The sequence below is a fragment of the Aedes albopictus genome, chromosome 2, assembly GCF_035046485.1.
Source record: "Aedes albopictus strain Foshan chromosome 2, AalbF5, whole genome shotgun sequence".
Classification (NCBI taxonomy): Eukaryota; Metazoa; Arthropoda; class Insecta; order Diptera; family Culicidae; genus Aedes; species Aedes albopictus.
In genome coordinates this window covers 415600005-415620830 of record NC_085137.1, presented here as the reverse complement: position 1 = coordinate 415620830, position 20826 = coordinate 415600005, and the positions used below count along the sequence as shown (strand labels likewise).

The 20826-nt window shown below is 36.8% G+C and overlaps 2 protein-coding genes across 2 annotated transcripts in view; one reads left to right on the top strand and one right to left on the bottom strand.

Annotated features, from left to right (window-relative positions):
• Nucleotides 1-20826, top strand: part of LOC109426813 (WD repeat, SAM and U-box domain-containing protein 1) — a 398043-nt gene that overhangs the window by 208269 nt on the left and 168948 nt on the right. The window lies entirely within an intron of this gene.
• On the bottom strand, nucleotides 8345-12461 carry LOC109426820 (zinc finger and BTB domain-containing protein 41). Its single transcript, XM_019702356.3, has 7 exons — nucleotides 12058-12461; nucleotides 11466-12000; nucleotides 11308-11410; nucleotides 9300-9545; nucleotides 9022-9229; nucleotides 8653-8964; nucleotides 8345-8588 (listed from the first exon to the last, which is right to left on the bottom strand). The coding sequence occupies exons 1-7, from the start codon at nucleotides 12214-12216 to the stop codon at nucleotides 8448-8450; spliced, it is 1704 nt and encodes a 567-aa protein (XP_019557901.3). The 5' UTR covers nucleotides 12217-12461; the 3' UTR covers nucleotides 8345-8447.

Genomic DNA, 20826 nt, shown 5'->3' with positions numbered 1-20826 from the left:
AGATAACTGTCAAGTTCGATTCAAATATAAGTTAGGTTAAAAAGCGAACCCGCAGACGAACCTATATTAAAAGTCATTTCAGTGTTCAGTCCAGTCCATATGTTAAAGATGGCTCTACGTCAAAGATAAAGTTTGTCAACCGCATTTGATTCGATTGTGGTCGAAGGCAAGTTCACATGAGAGAAGAGGAGAAAACTCCCCTAAATGCAAATACAGAAAGAATAGTGTTGAACTCATCTACTGATTTACGGTAATCTGACCTGCATCTTTCCGGGTTAGCCTACATTGCATTCGTATTTCTCTCATCGCACTCTACACACCTAGCCCGCCATATCTCTTGGACCCCTGCTTGGACCTGCAGTTCTTAGGACATCTGGTTTACCACTGATTTAAACATGCTATTGGCATTAACCCTTTGGAGCCGGAGGGGTCATATATGACCCCGGCGATGAAACCGAGCATAACAAACATGTTCGACATCAGTGAGGTTGGGCCGACAGCGGCGAAAAAAATCGATTCCAAAAGGTTAAATTGATGTTTCAACTTATTCACTTTTTTCTCTTTCCTTTCCTTTGCATCAAAAAAGTCACAAACATCAACAAAACAAAGCACGGAAAAAATCTTGAACTGAATAAATCTGGTGTTCGATTTGAATAGGTCGAATCTGCATAGGAATCACAGCAAACATACGATCTATTCAAATCGAACACCAGAAATAATTAAAAATTCACGGAAAAATAATGTTTCGGAAAAGTGAATGGTTCAAACGTAAGAAAAACAGTATAATATATTGTTACATAAAAATCCAATGTAAATGTATAGTATAGCGAACCATTTCATTACAATACACTTTATTGTAGCTGGTACACTGTATGGTGCAGGAATGGTTTTCACCATACACCCTATGGTTAGTTTTTATCCGGGTGGCCTTCACGTGGATGTTGATATCTCTTGTCTTTTGATCACTGGATAAAACATCGCTAGGCTTCTTATATGGTTCAGACAGCACGTTGCCCTGATTTAACATTTTTTTCAGTTGCCTTTTACCGGCATCGTTCAACTTCATTCGGTCTACATCTAAAGTTCATCCGCCTGATATCTTGATAGTGACGCTTCGATTGTCTTTGTTGCTGTCTTCCATCTCGGAGTTCTTTGGGGTGCCCAAATTGATCAATGGTCAACTGGACAGATTTTCCAGTCATGTTGGGATTCATGTTATTTTACTTGTTATTGTTGCTCATTGTTGATCCCACGGGTAGTACCTACATATGTATAGTGAAGGTCGACTGTCTCGAGTAGAAGTAAAAATCAGAACAATATCATCATTTGATATTCTTCAGTGAAGTACTCAAGATCATAATTAGCTATTGGCTTGTTTGACATATTATGTTTCCAGTTCAAAACCGAATTAGCGACATTTTTTCTTTGACTTCCGCTGCTTTTGCCTTGCGTTGGACACAATGTCGGAAGTGGGGCGCTGTATAGAGCACCAGGTGTACAATACAGCGCCCCACTTCCGACATTATGTTTAACGCACGGCAAAGGCAGCGGAAGTCAAAGAAAAAATGTCGCTAATTCGGTTTTGAACTGGAAATATAATAAAAGATAAAAGATCAAAAATAAGATCAAAAATTAGTATGGGGAAGAACAAAATAATATCTCATTTTGATGTTATAACATCAGACTAATATCTGGGGAGATCTGGGCTGTAGCACATCTAACCAATATCATAAAATGATCTGACAGATGGATTAGAGTAAAAAAAACAGAAAAATGGCCGCGACCAGAATCAAACTTATGACCTTGTGATTTATGAGCAGTAACATTACCACTGCACTACGACTCATATCTGAAAATAGAAGGTAACAAGAGCATCAAGTTCTACGTCTTCCAAGGTGTTTGCGAGTCATAGTAGTTGTGTTGGTTTGGTCCCGCCATGTTGTGGATGAGTGTGTGAAAGAACTAATTATGATCTTGAATAGTAGTTTTCAGATCTTACAATTTTCGGATGTCATAGATGAATGTGTCAAAGAACTGATTTTGATCTTGAGCAGTAATTTTCAGATCTTTCGAATTCTGGATGTTGCAGATGGAAATGTGAAGTGTTAATTTTGATCTTGAGCAGTATTTTCAAGATTTCTCAATGATAACTGTTCTATTGCAGAATATTAATACAGTTTCCACCCAAAATTTGCAGACTGACGTGATGGTATGGAAAATAAAAATGAATTAAGGCTCAATTAGGAATTGCATATTTTCCTAAACTAAAAGAGCACTTTTCTCTAGATGATTTCACATTTTATGCTCTTTCTCTTAATTGTTAACAAAGCTAGTCATCCAAATTTTAAAAACGACATTTGTAGAAACATGTTTAGTTTATTTTGCGCCTAAAACAGGACGAATTTCCACCAATAGGACGCAATCAGTGAAGTACTAGATTGTAGTAATGAGCTGAGTTTTTGTATGGTGACAAGGTAAATTCTCAATCTCTGCAACGAAATGACGCAAAAAGCCTGGCTATTATGATTCCCTGCCTAACCTAATGGTGTTTGAGCAAAACTTTAGATAACTGTGTTATTGTTTTCTCCATTTCTTGCAACAAAGTTTTCCAAAGTTTCATTCCAACAGCACCAAATAAGGCAAGGAATCATAATACCCACGCCTCCTGCATAATTTCCTTGCAGAAACGGAGAATTTACCTTCTAGCCATAAAAAATCAGCTAAAAATCTAGTATGTACTTCACTGAACGTGCTCTATTGTGAACTGTCGCCCAGAAAAGCTTTGGAAACATTTAGAAGATCGTAGACGTCACGACTGTCGTCTGTTCGTATACCCGAGGCAGAATCGCTACGCAATTCGTTGGTTGAAACTCAAAAAGCTTGTCGTCTGCAGCGGTATGTTTTGTTGAATCTAGAATCAAACGGTCCGTTTTTCGAAATGGACGTATTTTGTTTATCGGGCCGATAAAGTTCCCAAATTGTCCGGTGATTCATTTATTGGATTCGTACCACAGGGTGTCTACTCAATTATGAAAGTGAAATTCCCTGATATTTCCAGGATTTTTCCAGCTTTTTGAAAATAATTCCAGGTTTAACAAATCGACTAAACTGAACTAAAAATCGTGGAAACGCAACTTTTTGGGAAATTTCTAGTTCCAACTACACGGTGTTCAATAAGTTCGGATACACAATTAAATTGAATTTATTTCCCATCTGTAATTCAGATTTTTAAAGTGAATGTATTAATTGAAAGCTCACATAATACTGATCAAATACAGCATATGTTTTGAAATAAACTGTCCTTTATCCTTTCGTAATAATTGTAAATGTGTCTCATGTTCCTTTCGGCTGGTACGCAGGTCTTTCATTGGTATTTCGTCTAGTTTTCATTAAGTAATGGTGTTAACCCTGATAAAAAATATCATAAAAATACGATAAATTTTATTGTTACAACACCATTTTTTCGAAAAATATTCACCATTAAACGTATTGTAATTTACACGGTACACTCACCATCACCCCTATTGTTCTATACCATTCGGCGAATGGTAAATGGCACTTTTACAATAAAAAATGGTGGTCGTTATGTATCTTAACCATAAAATTTTGAGAAAATTTTCATACACTTTTTCGCGAAAAACAATAGAATGTATTGTGTTTTAATGAGACATTTTTAGGGCAATTTTCAAAAGAAAACAATAAATCTTTATGATTTTTTATTGTTTTTACAATACAAATACAATTAATTGAATGGCGTCAAATGAATCGTTGTTACAATAAAAATACAATAATATTTGTTGTTATTTGTAAGCAGTTTTCGCTTTTGAAAATCCATAGAATTTAAATTTCCCGCTAACATTTATATCCAGCATTTACGAGCACTAACGGCCGCCAGAATGATATGCACATTTTATGATAAGTGTCAAACACTCTGATGTCTGTCTGGTATGTGTTGCTTGGCAGCTGTTGATAAGATCTATCATCAATCTTTTCAAATAACTGCCAAATATCACAAGTCAGACCTCAGGTCGTATGATCCATACCATAAATCGTTCACAATTCATGTGGCCATTAGTATCTGTAAATGCTGAAGAAAAATGTTACCAAGAAATATGAATTCTTTGGTTTTTCAAAGGCGAAATCTGTTTACATAACAACAAATATTATTGCATGTTTATTTTAACATCGGTTCAATTGACCCCATTACACAAATTGTATTTGTATTGTTATCAATGGTAGTTTACTGTTTACTAGATTCCTTTAATTTATTGGAAAACATTAGTAAAATCATTGTTCATCTTTTTCTCGTCTTAACGTCCTCACTTGGCTAAAACCTGCTTTTCAGCTAGTTTTTTATAAGTACTTCTTCAGTTATTCATTGATAGCTTCCTCTGCCAACACGGCTTGACGTCTGTCAGTCGTTGAAGTTTCAGCGAATAACATTCGATTACCGAAACATCTACTGTACTCAAATTTAAAACGAAAACGCGAAAACTTAAAAAAAAATATGTCAAGTGATTTTGTATTTGATTATACAAACCTGATCCAAGCAACAATAATATTTATTGTTATTTATTTGGTACTAATTGTTTTTAAGTGTAATTGAGAAATAAACTCTTTTTTAATAAAAGGTCCATGAGAACTTTGCAGGCAACTTTGCAACTATATAAAAACCAATTAAATTAATGTTTACTGATAATAACTTTAAATGATTATAGAACTATTGAAAAACAATCGAATCAATTAGTCACTAATAAAGCTAATGTTCACTTATTGTACGAACTATATGGGCTTGATTTCTATTGTAAAAAGTAACAATATATCTACTATGAGTTTTATTGTGAACAATAAAACCAGTTATATGTTAATAATATTTACCATGTAATGAATGGTCATTTTTTATCCGGGAAATTAAATCAAATTAGGTTGTTGTCCTCAGCATTAGTGGTAGCAACTATGATCATACGAAGTAATTTATAAGATTCAGATTGGGTGAAGTACGGAGTCATTTTTTCTTGATCCTTAAAATTGCTAAAATTGTCGCTATACCTGTTTTAATGATTTTTGTTTTGTAAAAAAGCAAGGCTGCGTAATATCTCAGTTTAATCCATGATTATCTTTCCCAAAACTTGATTTTTTTCCTATTGTGGCAAATTTTGACCAAAATTGGCTTTAAATAATGTATTTATGCCTTTTTCATAGATTTAAGCACATTTTGACTAAACTTGCAAATTTATCGCCATATCATCACTGAAAAAGCAATGTAAAATTTTTGTCTATTAATTTAGTTATTTTAATTTAGTATAGTGAGATGTAAACTCAAAAGCCAACGTTTTAGACTTCTGTAGCATGAGCAACTTTTCGAAAATTATTCCAGCGCGCCGGAGCTTACAAACTTTAGATACATCTAAGGCTTATAAAAAAAGTATAAAAAGACGTTATTCAAAACCATATGCATTATTTAATCACTGTTATATGACCTTTCAATAAATACATGTACTTTGAAAATCTGAATTACAGATGTGAAATTAATTCAAGTTATATGTTGTATCCGAACTTATTGAACACCGTGTATAATGACATTTAAGGAGAACATTCCACCAGCATTTAGGACGGGAGCACGAGATGATTTTCTGATGGAATTCTCAATATAATCCTTGCGATACTTTGGGAGAATTTTCTGCATAATTTGTTGAAAATTTTGTTTATGAATTTATGAAGGAATTTAGCAAGGAAATCAACAAGAAATTACTATATGTTTTATAAAAGGTAAGCTTGGCCGTTCCAGCAGAAAATCATTCGAGTAGTTCCTGTGCAAACTTTCTTAAATATTGACATTTTAAAAATTGCAGCTGACGCTTTTTAACAAATCCTCAAAGAAACCCGTCACGCATAGCTTCAGTTATTGCGCACGAAGACCTGCGTTGGTTTCGCAAAAGAATTGCTCAAGTATGTAATTTTCAAGAATTTCGTTAGATTCTTCTTCCAGCGATTCCTCCTTTCATAGAAATTGCTAGCAACAATGTTAGATATGTTTATAGGACTTCCGTCAAAAAATCCTTTGAAAATTTCAAAAGAATTGACTTTAAATAATACAGTGGCGTTTCGGTTTTATCACTAGTCGTTTTAATCACTACTCGCCCAAATTCACGGTTTTCTATTCGATTTTATCACGATTTTCGTTTCGATTTTATCACACTTGTTCTAAAACATTCCGAAATCAATATAAAACCAATACAGCATTGCCCAGTCCACCAAAACTGGTAAACAATGTGAACTACGAGTCATATATTTTGCAGCTGAACGATTTTGAATTAAAAATTTACATTTTTTTCTCGTTTCACCAAATTCACGGTTTCGTTTATATCACGGTAAAATTTTTTTTGATCGTGATAAAACCGAAAAACCACTGTACCGCCAGTTACACTTGAAAATTTAAAAAATGTCCTCATAAATTGAACTAGAGGAATTTCTTAATTCCTTCAGAATATTTTAATTATTTTCTCCACAACAAATTTTAACGACTACTTTACGTCAAAACATCGTTTTACCAAAAGTATATGAACAAACATTGTTACATATGGACTACTTTCAAAATTAATAGAAAAAAATGTAATTCAATAGTTTTGATTGTTAATAGTTTCACTCTTGAAACAAGTAATTGACAATTAGAATATACTAATGAGTTGGTAACCATGTTCCAAAACTACTGCATTATGTCCATCGAAAATAGTTTCTCTCTAGATGAAATATGTGGAGCATCGCAGCAACTATGGGAAAGAGAGAGTTGAACATTCTTTCAAACATAGTTAAGAATCATTTATGAGTTGTTCTAAAAACGTTTCAGAAATGGACAGAAACATATTTAAAAATTCTTCCAAAAGTCATCTAGTTAATTTCGCTATAAATAATAACATCGAATCCGCCAGAAGTTCCAATAGATCAATAATATTCTGCAGGAGTTCCAGGAACTACGCTCAAAATGTATCTTTAAGTTCCTTCAGATATTTTCCAACATCTACAGGCGATTGCGAATTTGTTAGGCAAACCTCAATAAATTCTGCAAGACAGTGAGCTCATGCACATGGAAATAAAGAAAAATAGTTTATACAATTTAAGTCACTAAGCCAATATTTAACGCTGCAATAGATTGACAGATTTGAGAATTCAAAATCCTAACAATAACAGCATGTCGACTCAGTTTTCCGAAATAGGTAAAACATAAAATAGGAGATTGCTGTGAAAAAAGAACAAGTTAATTTCAACGTCAGATATTCATTACATCTGAATAATATTTAACGAGCGGGTAGTTAATAGCGGCGCAGCCGAAATTTTTATTCGCTTTGAGGCATTTCTAACTGAAAATTTGTATTAAAATGATAAACACAGAAATTCCCTGATTGTCACCAGAATTCCCTGAGAATTCCAGGATTTCTCCAGGTCGAGTAAAATTCCCTGATAATTCCAGGTTTTTCCAGGTAGTAGACACCCTGTACCACAAATGCAAGCTCGACATCGAGGTCCAGCTCATGTTGTCATCGGACTCAATTGGAAAGCCTCTGCTGGTTTACTCACAGTGAAATAAAATAATTATAAGCTGGGATTAAGAAATCTATCAGATAAAATCATATTATATTTTTATGCCTTTTTTAAAGAAAAGTAAATATCGATTATATGCATTTTTTTTGTGCCGATTACTAGAAATTTCTTTTGTTCAATTGCCGCATCCATAAACCCGCTTATTGAAAATGAAGGCCACTTCTACTTCCTTTTTGTCCCAGTGCTCGTTTGTAAAATTGGTGGTGTACATAAGGGAACATCTATTTATTATGTAACGCTAAATTCGATATTTTTGAACCCGGTGGTTGGTTCATTAGGGTCTGGCGGAATCCATGTGTTTTTGTATGATAACTCCAACTTTTTTGTATAGATCGTAACGCTAGGCTGTATTTCCCATTCCCCTGGAGCATTACGTAACTTATAAAACCCCTATCTCCTGAAGCGTTACGTTATTTGGGGACGGCGCATAATTAAAGTTGAAAACTTAAAATGATTTTTATGCGCAATGTTGGGAAATTTCGACATTTATACAGTGGGTTGCACTAGGCTTTCCAAAGATCAAATTAAGTACTAATTTTGAAATCATATCACGATGAGATATTGAGCAGATATTTGGCAACTTTTTGAATATCTCATCAATATCATATTAAGATATGACATCAAAATTTGATCGTTTTAAGATATGATTATGATATTCACGTCTACCCGGAGTGCCAGCTGCCGAATCCCAGAATCATCTTTGACGGTGTTAGGATTTCACAAGTTAAGTAAGAATCCTTTAATGTTTGACCGACTACTAGCGATATTGATGGCTTTTATTAATATTACTAACTTCAGAGGAAACATTTAATCATTGTTACATATGGCTGTGTCCTTCTTCTATACATTTATTCATCCGGAGGACTCGGACCACTGCGTTCCACAACAGTATCATTCTGTTGCTTTCCACGGCATTCCAGCTTGTGGGCATTCTTTTGCTTCCTGGTTCTAAATATTTTTTCGCACTTACCACAACGTTCCTCTTGTTTCTGAAACGGTATTTGAACATCAGAAAATGGATCTGTACTGGTGGCTCAGCGGCGCCAAACTTACCCGCTCGGCACGTATGTTAGCTATCAACTGGTTGCTTGTTGGCTTCACCCGGGCATTGGTTTTCTCCCCGTGCACCAGGAACATGTGTTTGTTGTAGAAAGTGTGAAATTTGAAATCGCGACTGCAGCACACGTAGTTCTCTCGGTACGAAATGCAAAGATGATTGTGGAATTCCTCCGGGGTTATGAACGCCACCAAACAGGTGCCACATTCCAACGGTTGAGGATTGTCGTGATGACTCATGTGCTCCTGACGCTCCTCCTCGGTGGAATACGATTTCAGACAGATGTCGCACAGGAAATACATTTGGATCTACGGAGAGAAACGTTAAGATAGAAGTTTTCAGTGATGACCTGCTACGAAAGTTACATTGTGAGCTCGTTCAATATGCATTCGCAGCTTATCCTTGCGCCCATACGACACATCGCAGTGGTTACATTTGAACCGTAATTTCATGTGGATCGTTTCCTTGTGTCGATGCAGATGCATATTGGTTTTGAAGGCCTTTTCGCAGAAAGGGCACTGATAGCTTCGTTCTTCCGAATGTGACTTGAGATGTCGCTTCAAGCAGGTGGAACTGTAAAATAAAACAGTGGTTTGTTAGATAATTTCAGTTCACATCGACAGACTACGTGTTCAATATGTACTTTTTAAACTCCAATCCGCATACGTCGCAATTAACGGTATCAGTTGCCACATGAACCAACCCCAGGTGCAATTTGTACTCTTGCGACGTGTAGAACGTCGAAGGGCAGTACCTGCATGTGAAATTGGTTTTGCCTGTGTGTCTCCGTGTATGAACCTCCAGCGAATACTTATTTTTCAGCACTATTCCGCAAATGGTGCAAATGCAGCACTGATGAACATCTTTCTTATGTTGTATAAACTGCTCAACTAGTCGCCTCTCCAGCATTGAAGGCCAAAGTACTCGCCGATAGCTTTGCCAAATTCCATACTAATTCGATGGTAAGTGACCCAACTACCGTTGAAAATGTAACCCGCTCTTCGGAGTACATTGACCAGGCTGTCCCTGAGCCCGACACCTCATACATAATTCGCCCAAAAGACGTCAAAAAACACATCCGCAACTTGAAGATTAAAAAAGCACCTGGAGAGGACCAAATTAGAAACGTTTTGCTAAAACATCTTCCCCGAAAAGGCGTGATAGTACTGGCTAAACTCTTTTCGGCATGCTTAAAAATTTGCTATTTCCCCTCTCGCTGGAAACACGCCGTTGTGATTGCCATCCCCAAGCCTAATAAAGATGCGACGCTCCCATCCAACTATCGACCGATTAGTCTTCTTTCCTGTCTAAGTAAGCTACTGGAAAGGTTCATCCTAGCTCGCATCGAAGCGCACCTGAGCACTGCCAGTATTATCCCGAACCAGCAATTCGGTTTCAAGAAGGGACATTCTACTTGTCATCAGTTGGTAAGACTAGTAAAACAAGTTCGTTCGAATTTCACTCAAGGCAAATCGTCTGGAATGATCCTCCTTGACGTGGAAAAGGCGTACGACTCTGTATGGCAGGAAGCCATTCTCCACAAAATGGTGCAGGGCAATTTTCCCATGTCTACAATGAAAATTGTACGTTCTTTTCTCAAGGAACGTTCGTTTCACGTAGCTGTAGATGGAGAAGTCTCGGACCATAAACAGATCCCCTTCGGTGTGCCTCAAGGAGCAGTACTCAGCCCGATCCTGTACAACATATTCACAGCGGACTTGGTGATGATCGACCACGTCCAGTACTACCTGTTTGCTGATGACACCGGCTTTGTTGTATCCCATCGAGACCCAACAGTTGTTGTGGACAAATTGCAACAAGCTCAACAGGCCCTCGAATCGTACCAGCAGCAGTGGAAAATTAGGATTAACCCCAACAAAACCCAGGCCATCTTCTTCACCAGGAAGCGCAGTCCAAGAAACCTACCTCAACGGGAAATTAGAGCTAACGGACAGTCAATTCCCTGGTCCGAAGCTGTGCAATACCTTGGTGCTACGCTTGACCAAAAAATGAACTTTTCTCAGCATATCTCGAACAGTCTGAAAAAGTGCGACAAACTTACAAAAACATTGTATCCCATGGTCAATCGTCGATCGGCGCTCGATAGACGAACGAAGCTGCTCTTGTATAAAACAGTTTTCCGACCTACACTAACATACGCCTTCCAAGCGTGGCACACTTGCGCTCAAACCCATCGCATGAAAATTCAACGAAAACAGAATCGTCTTCTTAAAATGATAATGGACCTGGAATTCTTGCACCCCACTGACGATCTACACCAACAAGCTGGAATCGAATTGATCGAAGATTGGTTTCATCGACTTCTCCCTAAATTCATCCTCGGATGCAGAACCTCGGATAACCCTTTGCTTTTAGACCTAGCAGAATAGAGCTGTGATATAGTTTAATATATAGTTTAAGTTTTTCCTCCAACTGTCCCCTCCTATCGCACTTACGAAGGTTTTTTTTTCCAAATTTTTCCTTTCTTCAAGAATAATTAAAAATAAGCAACTATAATTTCTAGAACCCAAAATGTAGCTCAAATCACTGCTGTCAGGACAATCCATCTCAGTGCGTAACTAAATGCAACAATATGTAATAGGATAAGAATTGAAATAAACTGAATTGAATTGAATTGAATAAACTGCTCATTGTCGTCGAATCGTTGATCGCATCCAGTGATGTCGCATTCCCACTCGAGGGGCACAGAATCCACATCTACGGGTAAATATTCGAGCGAATCTTCGGAGGGCGCTGAAAATATAATGGTGTGTAAAGATGTACGCGTGGATTGGGACAATTATCTTACCCTTTTCTGCCACCACAGATGGTTGCTCCTCAATGTTGCCCTCCGTTTGCTCCACAATCATCATCGCATCACCCGCATCTACCACTGGCTCAACATCTATGTATTCTATCTCGGCGTCCCCACCTTGGTCCATGCTGCCCTCCGAATGATAAGTGTACCCACCATCGCTGCCAGCATCATCTACTATCTCTACGTGTAAAATTTGAGGATATTTCTCACCCGACCCGTCGTCAACAATTACACTAACATTTTCTTCTACTGCTGTTGCCTCCTCTGGCTGACTCAGAAGCAAATCTTCCCAGCGAAGCGCCTGTTCATGTTCCAGGAGATTCAGTTCCCGGAACAGTGAGCTCATGTACTCGTAGTCGTTGAGAAACTTCTGTCGTAGCGGCTCCGACTCATTTCTATGGCGCATCGCTGCCAGAGCCATTTGAAACTCTTGAAGAAATGTAACCCTTCGTTTGAATTTAGAAGCCGTTAGAAGCTGTTGCTGGCAATGGTCGCATACGGCAGTCGGTAGCAACGCTGTCGATTCCTTTAGGAGTTACACGAATATTATACACAAGTACTAAAAAAATCAAGGGATACTGACCTGCTCAGGAACGGTGGCACAGAATTCTTCCATCAGATTCGACAGCTGAGCGTCCAACTCCGGCACATTGCTGGCCAGAGGAATCATTTCTGGAGCCGGTTTATGATGCAAGCAGAGCCGACATACGTCGGGAAAATGCCGCAGAGCACTAATCGTCATACCTGGTGGTGTTTTATCCACAAAATTCAAATTAATTTCAAGAGATAACTTGGAAAAACGCTTGAAACTGGAGGCAACACTTTTTTTTTCTTTTGAGTGATGGAATGTTTTGTTTTTGAATTTGCGTTCAAACAGAGCTAACTTTGTGCAAACTGCTGTCAGACTGGACTGTCGACCTAATCTGCCTGATCTAGTACTTCCCGATAGGGAAGGCTCTGCTAGTCGGTCAAAGTTGAAAGGCAGAATGACAATAAGCTGAAATCACGAAAACGTATGTTCTATCGGTTATTCTTTCGGTTATTTCTACCATTTCTACAGCGAACCCAGTTTCGCCATGGATCCGCCCTAACTGTTGTCAAAACTGACCCTGTCGCCACGTCGATGGTTTTGTCAAAGTCTCATTCACAGACTGTGTCTCATTTATCCATTGTAAGCACAATATATTCAACGCTCACTCTTCACTTGATTATAGTAATGGCAAGAGAAGTGCCACACAAATATTCCTATTACAGATATGTTCCGTTTTTATCAACACGGTCCGTGATTTTCAGTTGACAAAAATGGAATAGTGATAAAAACGGAATAATTTTCTTTGACAAAATATTTTGCCACATTTCAATATGGGAACGTCCATAAATTACGTCACGCAAAAATTGACCATTTTCAACCCCCCCTCCCCCTATGTCACACATTTTGTATGAGACCTCTCAAATTTTTGTATGAGTCGTCACACTCTGCTGAACCCCCCCTCCCCCCTAAAAGCGTGACGTAATTTGTGGACATTCCCTATGGATTGGAAGTTTTACTGTAGAATACACTCCAAAAGTAAAAATATGGTATTTACTATGAAATTTAATTGTTAAAGACATTAATTTTAGCACATCTGCAATCAGTTCAAACAGTTCAAATAGGAGGCAATCAGTGAAGTACTAGATTAAAAGTAGTGAGCTGGATTTTTGTATGGTGAGATGATCGATTCTCCATTTCTGCAATGAAATGGTGCAAACAGCGTGGGTTATATGATTTCTTGCCTAATTTGATGCTGATTGAGCAAAAGTTTGGATAACTGTGTTGTTGTATTATTTATTTCTTGCAACTTCAACAACACAGTTACCCAAGCTTTTGCTCAAACAGCATCAAATTAGACAAGAAATCATATAACCCACGCTGTTTGCACCATTTCATTGCAGAAATGGAGAATCGATCATCTCACCATACAAAAATCCAGCTCACTACTTTCAATCTAGTACTTCACTGATTGCCTCCTATTACAGTTTTCTGACTGTGACGCCGACAAGAGGTTTTCACCATATTTGTGACCACATTTTTGGAAATTTATTTTCGTTGCCCGCAAGAATGACATACTACAGTTCCAGTACCCGGATCGATGTTCAAAATATGACATACTTCCAGGAATTATTATTCTCCAGGAACATAATATCGATATCCTAACAAAAAAGGATATGTTTACATCCTTCCGGAAGGCATTTCTCCACGAGCCGAGCAGGGATGCCATGTATACAGATTTATCTGTATTATACAGATTTCTGACTATCCGTACTGATTTCGTTTTATATAAAAAACAGATTTTTGAGCTAGAGGTGTTATTTTATTTTTGTATGAGATACAGATTTTTCATTAAAATTTTATATGGGATACAGATTTTTGGGAAAAATGATACAGATTTTTCAAAAAATCATCTGGCATCCCTGTCCACGAGTATCATCTTCACAGATTCCTATAAAAGTTTCGTCTAGGATTCTTTTAGGTAATCTCCAGGAATTTTTCCAAGCAAGCACTTGTAACTTCTCCAGAATATTTGATTCCCCAAGAAGTTCCTCCAGAATTCTTCTAGGTTACCTTGTAACATGCCGCTTGTTTATCTTTTGGATTCGATAAGAATTTTTAAAGAAAGTTTTGCCCCTTATGATTTCTTCAGAAATTCCTTCTTGGATCAACTTGTCTTTTTTTTATTTCTCCTGGAGTTTCTTTGGGGATCCCTTCAAATATTCAATCAGGAAATGGAATTTATTAACCTTCCTTATGCATTATAATGGGAACAGCTCGCTAACGTAGTGTACAGTTTGGGTCTAGAATGGCCCTAATGCACAACATGGGCTAAGAAAATCATTTTGGGATTTAACCTAGACATCCAGTTGAAGTTAATCCTACTCGAGTTGCTTTAGAGATTCACCAAGATTTTACTTTTGAAATATAGGAGTATCTCCGTTTCTTCAGAATTTCCTGCGGGAATTCTTACAAGATTACTTTTTGAAATCCCTCCACAACATGTTTCTGATATTTCTCCAGGGGTTCATTCTGGGGTTCCTCCAAAATTTATTTCTGGGATTCCTTCAACATTTTTTTTCATAATTTCATCATAAGTTCTTTCTTGGATTCTTTAAAGTGTTTCTTATGATATTTTTCCCTGGAATGTCCTCCATCCAAAAATTTCTTATAAGGATTCCTACAGGACTTTGTTTTGGTATTTATGCGCAGTAGAAACACCTACTGGAACTTTTATTATGAATACTTCCAAGAGAATTCTATCTTTCATCTTTGTTATTTCCCCATGATTAGTAGATGAATCAGCCTTGGGCTGATAATCTCATTAAAAAGATAATATAATAACACTAGTTTACAAAATAAAACGAAAGTCGTGAACTTCTGTCAACGACCATAATTTTTGAAGCACAATTTTGCGCTGATTTCGAAACCGTGCTTCAAAAAAATTTAAGTAGAACAGTTTTTGAGTTTTAGCTTAATATCGATTTTTTCATTTTTCTTTAAATAGGGTAAAAGCTCCCTTAGTGGAGCACTGCAAAAACTGCAAATATTTATTTTATGTTTCGTACACATATATTTTTGCAATGTGTCTGGACAAATGATGTTTATGTGTGACACACATAACGAATTATTTTTTGGTATTTATTGTTTTGATGTGTGATCACACATAAAAACAATTCAGTATGACACATAACATCAATAACATTACTTATATATTTGATAGATGTGCTCAAATAGTTTTTATATTAGATAATATAAGTTTATCGGGGATTAATATTACAATATTGATCCAAATAGCCTAACATGATTTTAAAACATAGCGATGAGCTCATTAGGAAAGAGTCAAACATCGTATTTCACTAAAAAGTTGGTTGATTAGTTATCACCGGTGAGTGACCAATCGTTCAACTTTTCGGTTCCGAACCAGGTTTCGAATGATGCTTTAAAGTTGCGCTCTTGAGATTTCCCGACTTTCCAAAGATTGGTCAATTTGAAGCGATTGAGAAGGACGATGATTTAGGAGGAAATTACTTCACTACGAACTGCAACTCCCGCCAGCACAATATTTGGTAAACGTGTTTTAGTCGCCATCTTTTCACTTTGCGCATCGCCAGCGGCTGGGCCGGCGGCTGACACAGACACTGACGCAAACACGGTTTCGCTATACATTGGTATTATGTGTGAACACACATATTTTTTTGCTATGGGTGATCACACATACCAATGATTTGCGAAACAAATCAAAAGCATAAATAATAACTATGTTAGTTATATTTTGGGTAATAAATTATATGTGTGGGAAGGTCGATTGGATCGATGTGTAATTTCACATAAAATAAATATTTGCAGTTTTTGCAGTGAGGTAGTACCAATAGTGGTCGTAGTGCCAATTTAGCACTATTTCAAACAAAAAGCTTGCAAATGACATTTTTAATAGATGCATCATAACTAATTAATAACATTAATTCAGTTTTGTGTTCAGGATTTGCCGAAAAACCTATTTTAAACAATTATTTTCCTTATGTTTTTTGCTCCTTTGCACCTATAGTGGTGGTAGTGTTCCTATAGTAGTGGGTCCCATAAGAATTCAATGGGATGCGACACTATAGGAACCAATGTTAAATTTTACCTCCATAATAGGAACCGTGTACCTATAGTTGGTGCCAGAGATGGCATTTCACCGTAGCGATTCACTGCGGCGTCAGTTTATCGACCACACTGGGGATAGGAACATTTTTCACCACACCAAGAAGCCAGTTTCTCTTGTTTTGGGTGGTAGGTAGACCAAGCGCTAGTGCGTGCTCTTGCTCGTCCGCCTTGGATCGAGTGTGGCTCACTCTTTCGCGCGCATCGCTCTCCGGCGCTCTCCCGTGTTTTCACCCAGCAGTCACCGAATTATCACCATGGTGTCGCCGGGGCGAGAACTCTCCGGCGTTTCACCGCAGCGCGCACTCTGGCGCAAAAACCTCACTGGAGCGCGCACCCGGGTGATTTTTTACACTTTCACCGAAGAGAATTTAAAATCGCTCTCGCCGCACTGTTGTGTGGCCTAGTGCTCAGGGAGCTAAGAGATTTATTTCTACCCACCAAGCTTATGCGCATCCGAATCGCAGTGGTGGATCCACATATAAGAGAAGGGCTCCTGTTCAGATGCACAGCGTGAGTGGTGTATTTTCTATTTCTCTTTCCCACACTGAGGATATGGACATCTCTGGTTGGTGCAAGTGATTTATTAGCAAAAACTGTAATAAACAATGGTTTTCACATTTTTCCTAGCAAATTTAAGTGAAAAACTACCGATTAACGTTTTCAGGCTTTTTATTTTGTGGAATTATCAATTTTATTCAATTATTTTTCTACAAGGAGCTACTAATAGCACCACTATTGATACATTTACCCTAATAATTCTGGAAAGAGCATAAAAAATGTAATAGAAAATTTTCATTTTGAATAAAATGAAATGAAGCATAAGAAGCCTAAAACACAACTACAGAAACTTAACTAAAGTTCTTGAAATTGCAATTTCTTTTTTGAAGAAACACTAAAAAATTGAGTTGGCAATATAGTTGCCACTGTCCGTTTGGCGTACATCGATTTTTTTAGGTGGCAATATAGTTGCCACTGCCTGGTCAGGCCATGCCACGGTGCTTCATTTACCGTTATTATCAAAAAAAAAAAAAAAATATACCATCAAAACCTGAAACGCCATTCTCTTTCTTTATCATTCCTACAGCTCTGGACACATTTTAAAAAAAATCAGTAGACAAAATTTTGAGCTACGGCCTTTTAAAGGGCTTAACCCCTAAAAAATCAGGGTTTCTATAGAACATTATCACATTTCATAACAGAAGCATGCCTTGAAGTACCAAATTATAAAAAGTATCATAAATATTGCTTCAATTTGATACTTCGCGCTAATATTGACTGCATTTTGTATAAACATTAGCCATTACGCCAATATAAGGGAAGTATTTTTAAACATGTAGAAAGTAATAATTTTTGTATCAATTGCCATTTATAGCGTGGGACGTAAGTTTTTTTTGTATTGCTATTTTATGGACAAATAAATCACTCCGGAAATACTTGAAAAAATACATGTAAAAACTCTGCAGAACGTCTAGAAAATAAAATTATTGGTAAAATTCATCATTCTCGGCTACGCAGCCTTGGTTAATTACCAAGAGAAAATTTAAGCGACCTGGAAGATTATGGAGAGCATGTCCATTGTCAAGCTACACTGGAAATAGTGATAATGAAGCTCTTGAAGATGATCATATCAGCAGGAGGATTTTCAGTAGCATACATATTACAGTCCAGAGAACACCGGTAAGATAAGGACTGTTCATTTTACAAAGAGGACAACTTTGCAAGGCTATAAAAAGAAAACGCGTAGTTCAAATTTGAGCAGCCTTGGTTAGTTGTTCAGTACATTATATTAGCAGATAATAACCATAAATAAATTGGGTTAAAATAATTGAACTTCATAGAAATGTGGTAAAGTGTTTCGAGAGATCAATTTTTCAATTCCCAAAATCTAAAGATAAACACAGAATTTCTGTGAAACATCGGTGTATCGTTTTTAATTGCATAAAAGTGTTTGCCATGCTGCAGCAGTTTGAGTGATACATATTCTGGCAAAATATAAACCTAATCGGAATAATGGTTGTTGAGATATTAAAGTTACAAGTTGGACTCGATTTTCAGAATAAAATTTATTTGTTAAACAAAAATGTATAAAAATATTAAATTTTGAATGTTTTCAATGGATCTAGTCGAAAGTACTAATAATGCAATTTCAAATGCAGAAAACCGCTTCTTGATAGCATTGTTGGCTTGGTTACTGTGCTTCGTGGCAGTTACCGGAGATAAAACCGCTTCGTTCTATGAAGGTTCTTCTAAATAACGATGTACTCTATTGCAAATGCAACGTAACAATGATGTCGAAAATTAAAATTAACATGTAGTTATTTTCAAATAAGGTATATAATCACATAGGGTCAGGCCTTGCTGAAAATGAATAATAATAAGCTTCTCTAGATTCAAAAACTTGCATTTATGGAGCAAAAAGTATGCAATTTTTCATTATGGCCATCATTAAGTATTAAATTTATGATGAAGAATGTACTTTAAAGCATATTTTTCTTCGGTATCATTTAGAATGCGATTCTCTTCTATACTGGACAAATTTTGAACTGATTCCGTAGTGTTATTGCATCACTGGACTTAAATAAGTATTTTTTATCAATTTCATTGATAACAAGGCAACTCACTATATCAAGCTGAATAATGCTTGGTGCATTATTACTGACCAACTATTACACTCTACCTTTAGAAGAATAGTATTAGATTCCAATACATTGAAAAGTTCATGAAAATTTTAAAGTTATGATTGTGGAAAGTTGTGTAGAATTTTGAGAAATGGGGTTTTATTGAGTTTTAACGAAAACCGCTTCAGTTCCATAACTAAGGAAAATTTGTATAATGTTATATTTTTCCTACACTGTAGATTAGCTATGGAAATTTATGCAAAAAAACCGATAATGATTTTATTGAAACATAAAAAATATATCACACAAATAAGGTGTCCTCTTTATAAAATGAACAGTCCTTATCTACCTACCAAAATCAAATGTTGTTATGTTGTACGTAAGAATGTTTTGTTACCTTAGTAGTCGAGGACTTCCATATTGTGCGAACCTCAAAATTGTATAGTATCAGTATAAAATATAAGCGATGGCATACGCCTTTGTCATTCGTTAGTTTTGTAAGTGGATGTCCGGCCATTTGGCCGAATGCCGTTTAGCCGAAAGGGTCGTTTGGCCGAATGCTGATCAAAAAAATTTGGAAGCGTGGGCAAACTCTGGATAACATCCTAGCTGCCAATATTATGTTTCCAGTTCAAAACCGAATTAGCGACATTTTTTCTTTTACTTCCGCTGCTTTTGCCTTACGTTAAACACAATGTCGGAAGTGGGGCGCTGTATTGTGCACCTGGTACTCTATACAGCGCCCCACTTCCGACATAGTGTTTAACGCAAGGCAAAAGCAGCGGAAGTAAAAGAAAAAATGTCGCTAATTCGGTTTTGAACTGGAAACATAATATGATCATCAGAAATATTTCCTTCTTTAAATCATCGGCTATTTTTTGTAGTTTTGCTATTAGCTGGCGTTGGAACTGTGAATATTTTTAGCAGATTTTTCCTTCTTTGCATCATAGGCTGTTCTTTCGACTTACACTGATATAGAAAACAGTGGCATGATCACTTAAGTTCATCATTTCTTATTCGGCCAAACGGCGTTCGGCCAAATCACCCTTTCGGCCAAACGGCATTTGGCCAAATGGCGTTCGGGAAAATGACCCGGAACCGTTCTAAATTAAACTATCAAAGAATAAACATGGTTAAATGAAACTAAGTTTTATAATAATTCAACTATAAGCACTTATTACCTTCAAATGGGCGTAACTGAAGAATTTGACCAACATTATTTTTAAAACTCAGTTTAGGGGTGTACAATAACTATATAAATGAATGAACTGTCATTTATGTTTTTCATAGAGCTTGCTGACGTTTATTCACCTTTCTCTTTCAAACATGTAGGCGGAATAGGATTTGTTGTCATCAGGAAAGGTTTCCCGATGAAAACAAATCCTATCCCGCCTGCATGCTTGAAAGAGAGAGGTGAATAAACGTCAGCAAACTCTATTGTATAGGGTGATTCAGGTACAGTAGACGTACGGTCGGTGCAAACGATTTAACTGCAATGCTTTTTAGCTGCAAGCCCGGTAAGTGCAATACATTTGCAGTTATCGCACCGCTATCCGTCAAAACGGTGCGCCAAGTTAGCCCAAATGAGCAATCGAATGAATTTTTCATTCATTTAACGTCAATTGATGGGTTGTTGACGGCTATCTGACGTTGCAGTTATCGAATTTTGTTCGCTAACTGAAACGTAAACATGTTGCAGTTATCGAACGTCTACTGTAATTTGGACAGACCGTTACGCGTATATAATTTGGACACTTCCATTTGATTTTGCGGTAAATGTCCAAAATGTATACGCGTAACGGTCTGACCAAAATACCTGAATTCCCCTATTGTTCTGGCTATAATAGTAAATGAAGCCAACAACGTCCGTATTCTACAGGTTCATGAATACTTCCTTTATATTGGCGTAATGGCTAATTTTAATACAAAATCCAGTCAATATTACTGCATAGTATCAAATTGAAGCATTATTTATGATACTTTTTATAATTTGGGACTTCAAGGCATGCTTCTGTTATGAAATGTGATGGTTTTCTATAGAAACCCTGATTTTTTA

What these genes read in the sequence shown, in the direction of transcription:
- LOC109426820 (XM_019702356.3), bottom strand. Translation starts at nt 12,216, where the DNA reads ATGACGATTAGTGCTCTGCGGCATTTTCCCGACGTATGTCGGCTCTGC. An exon ending in GATCAACGATTCGACGACAA is followed by an intron (nt 9,546 to 11,307) that starts TGAGCAGTTTAT and finishes GAGGCGACTAGT; the next exon opens with TGAGCAGTTTATACAACATA. An exon ending in ATATTGAACGAGCTCACAAT is followed by an intron (nt 8,965 to 9,021) that starts GTAACTTTCGTA and finishes TTCTCTCCGTAG; the next exon opens with ATCCAAATGTATTTCCTGTG.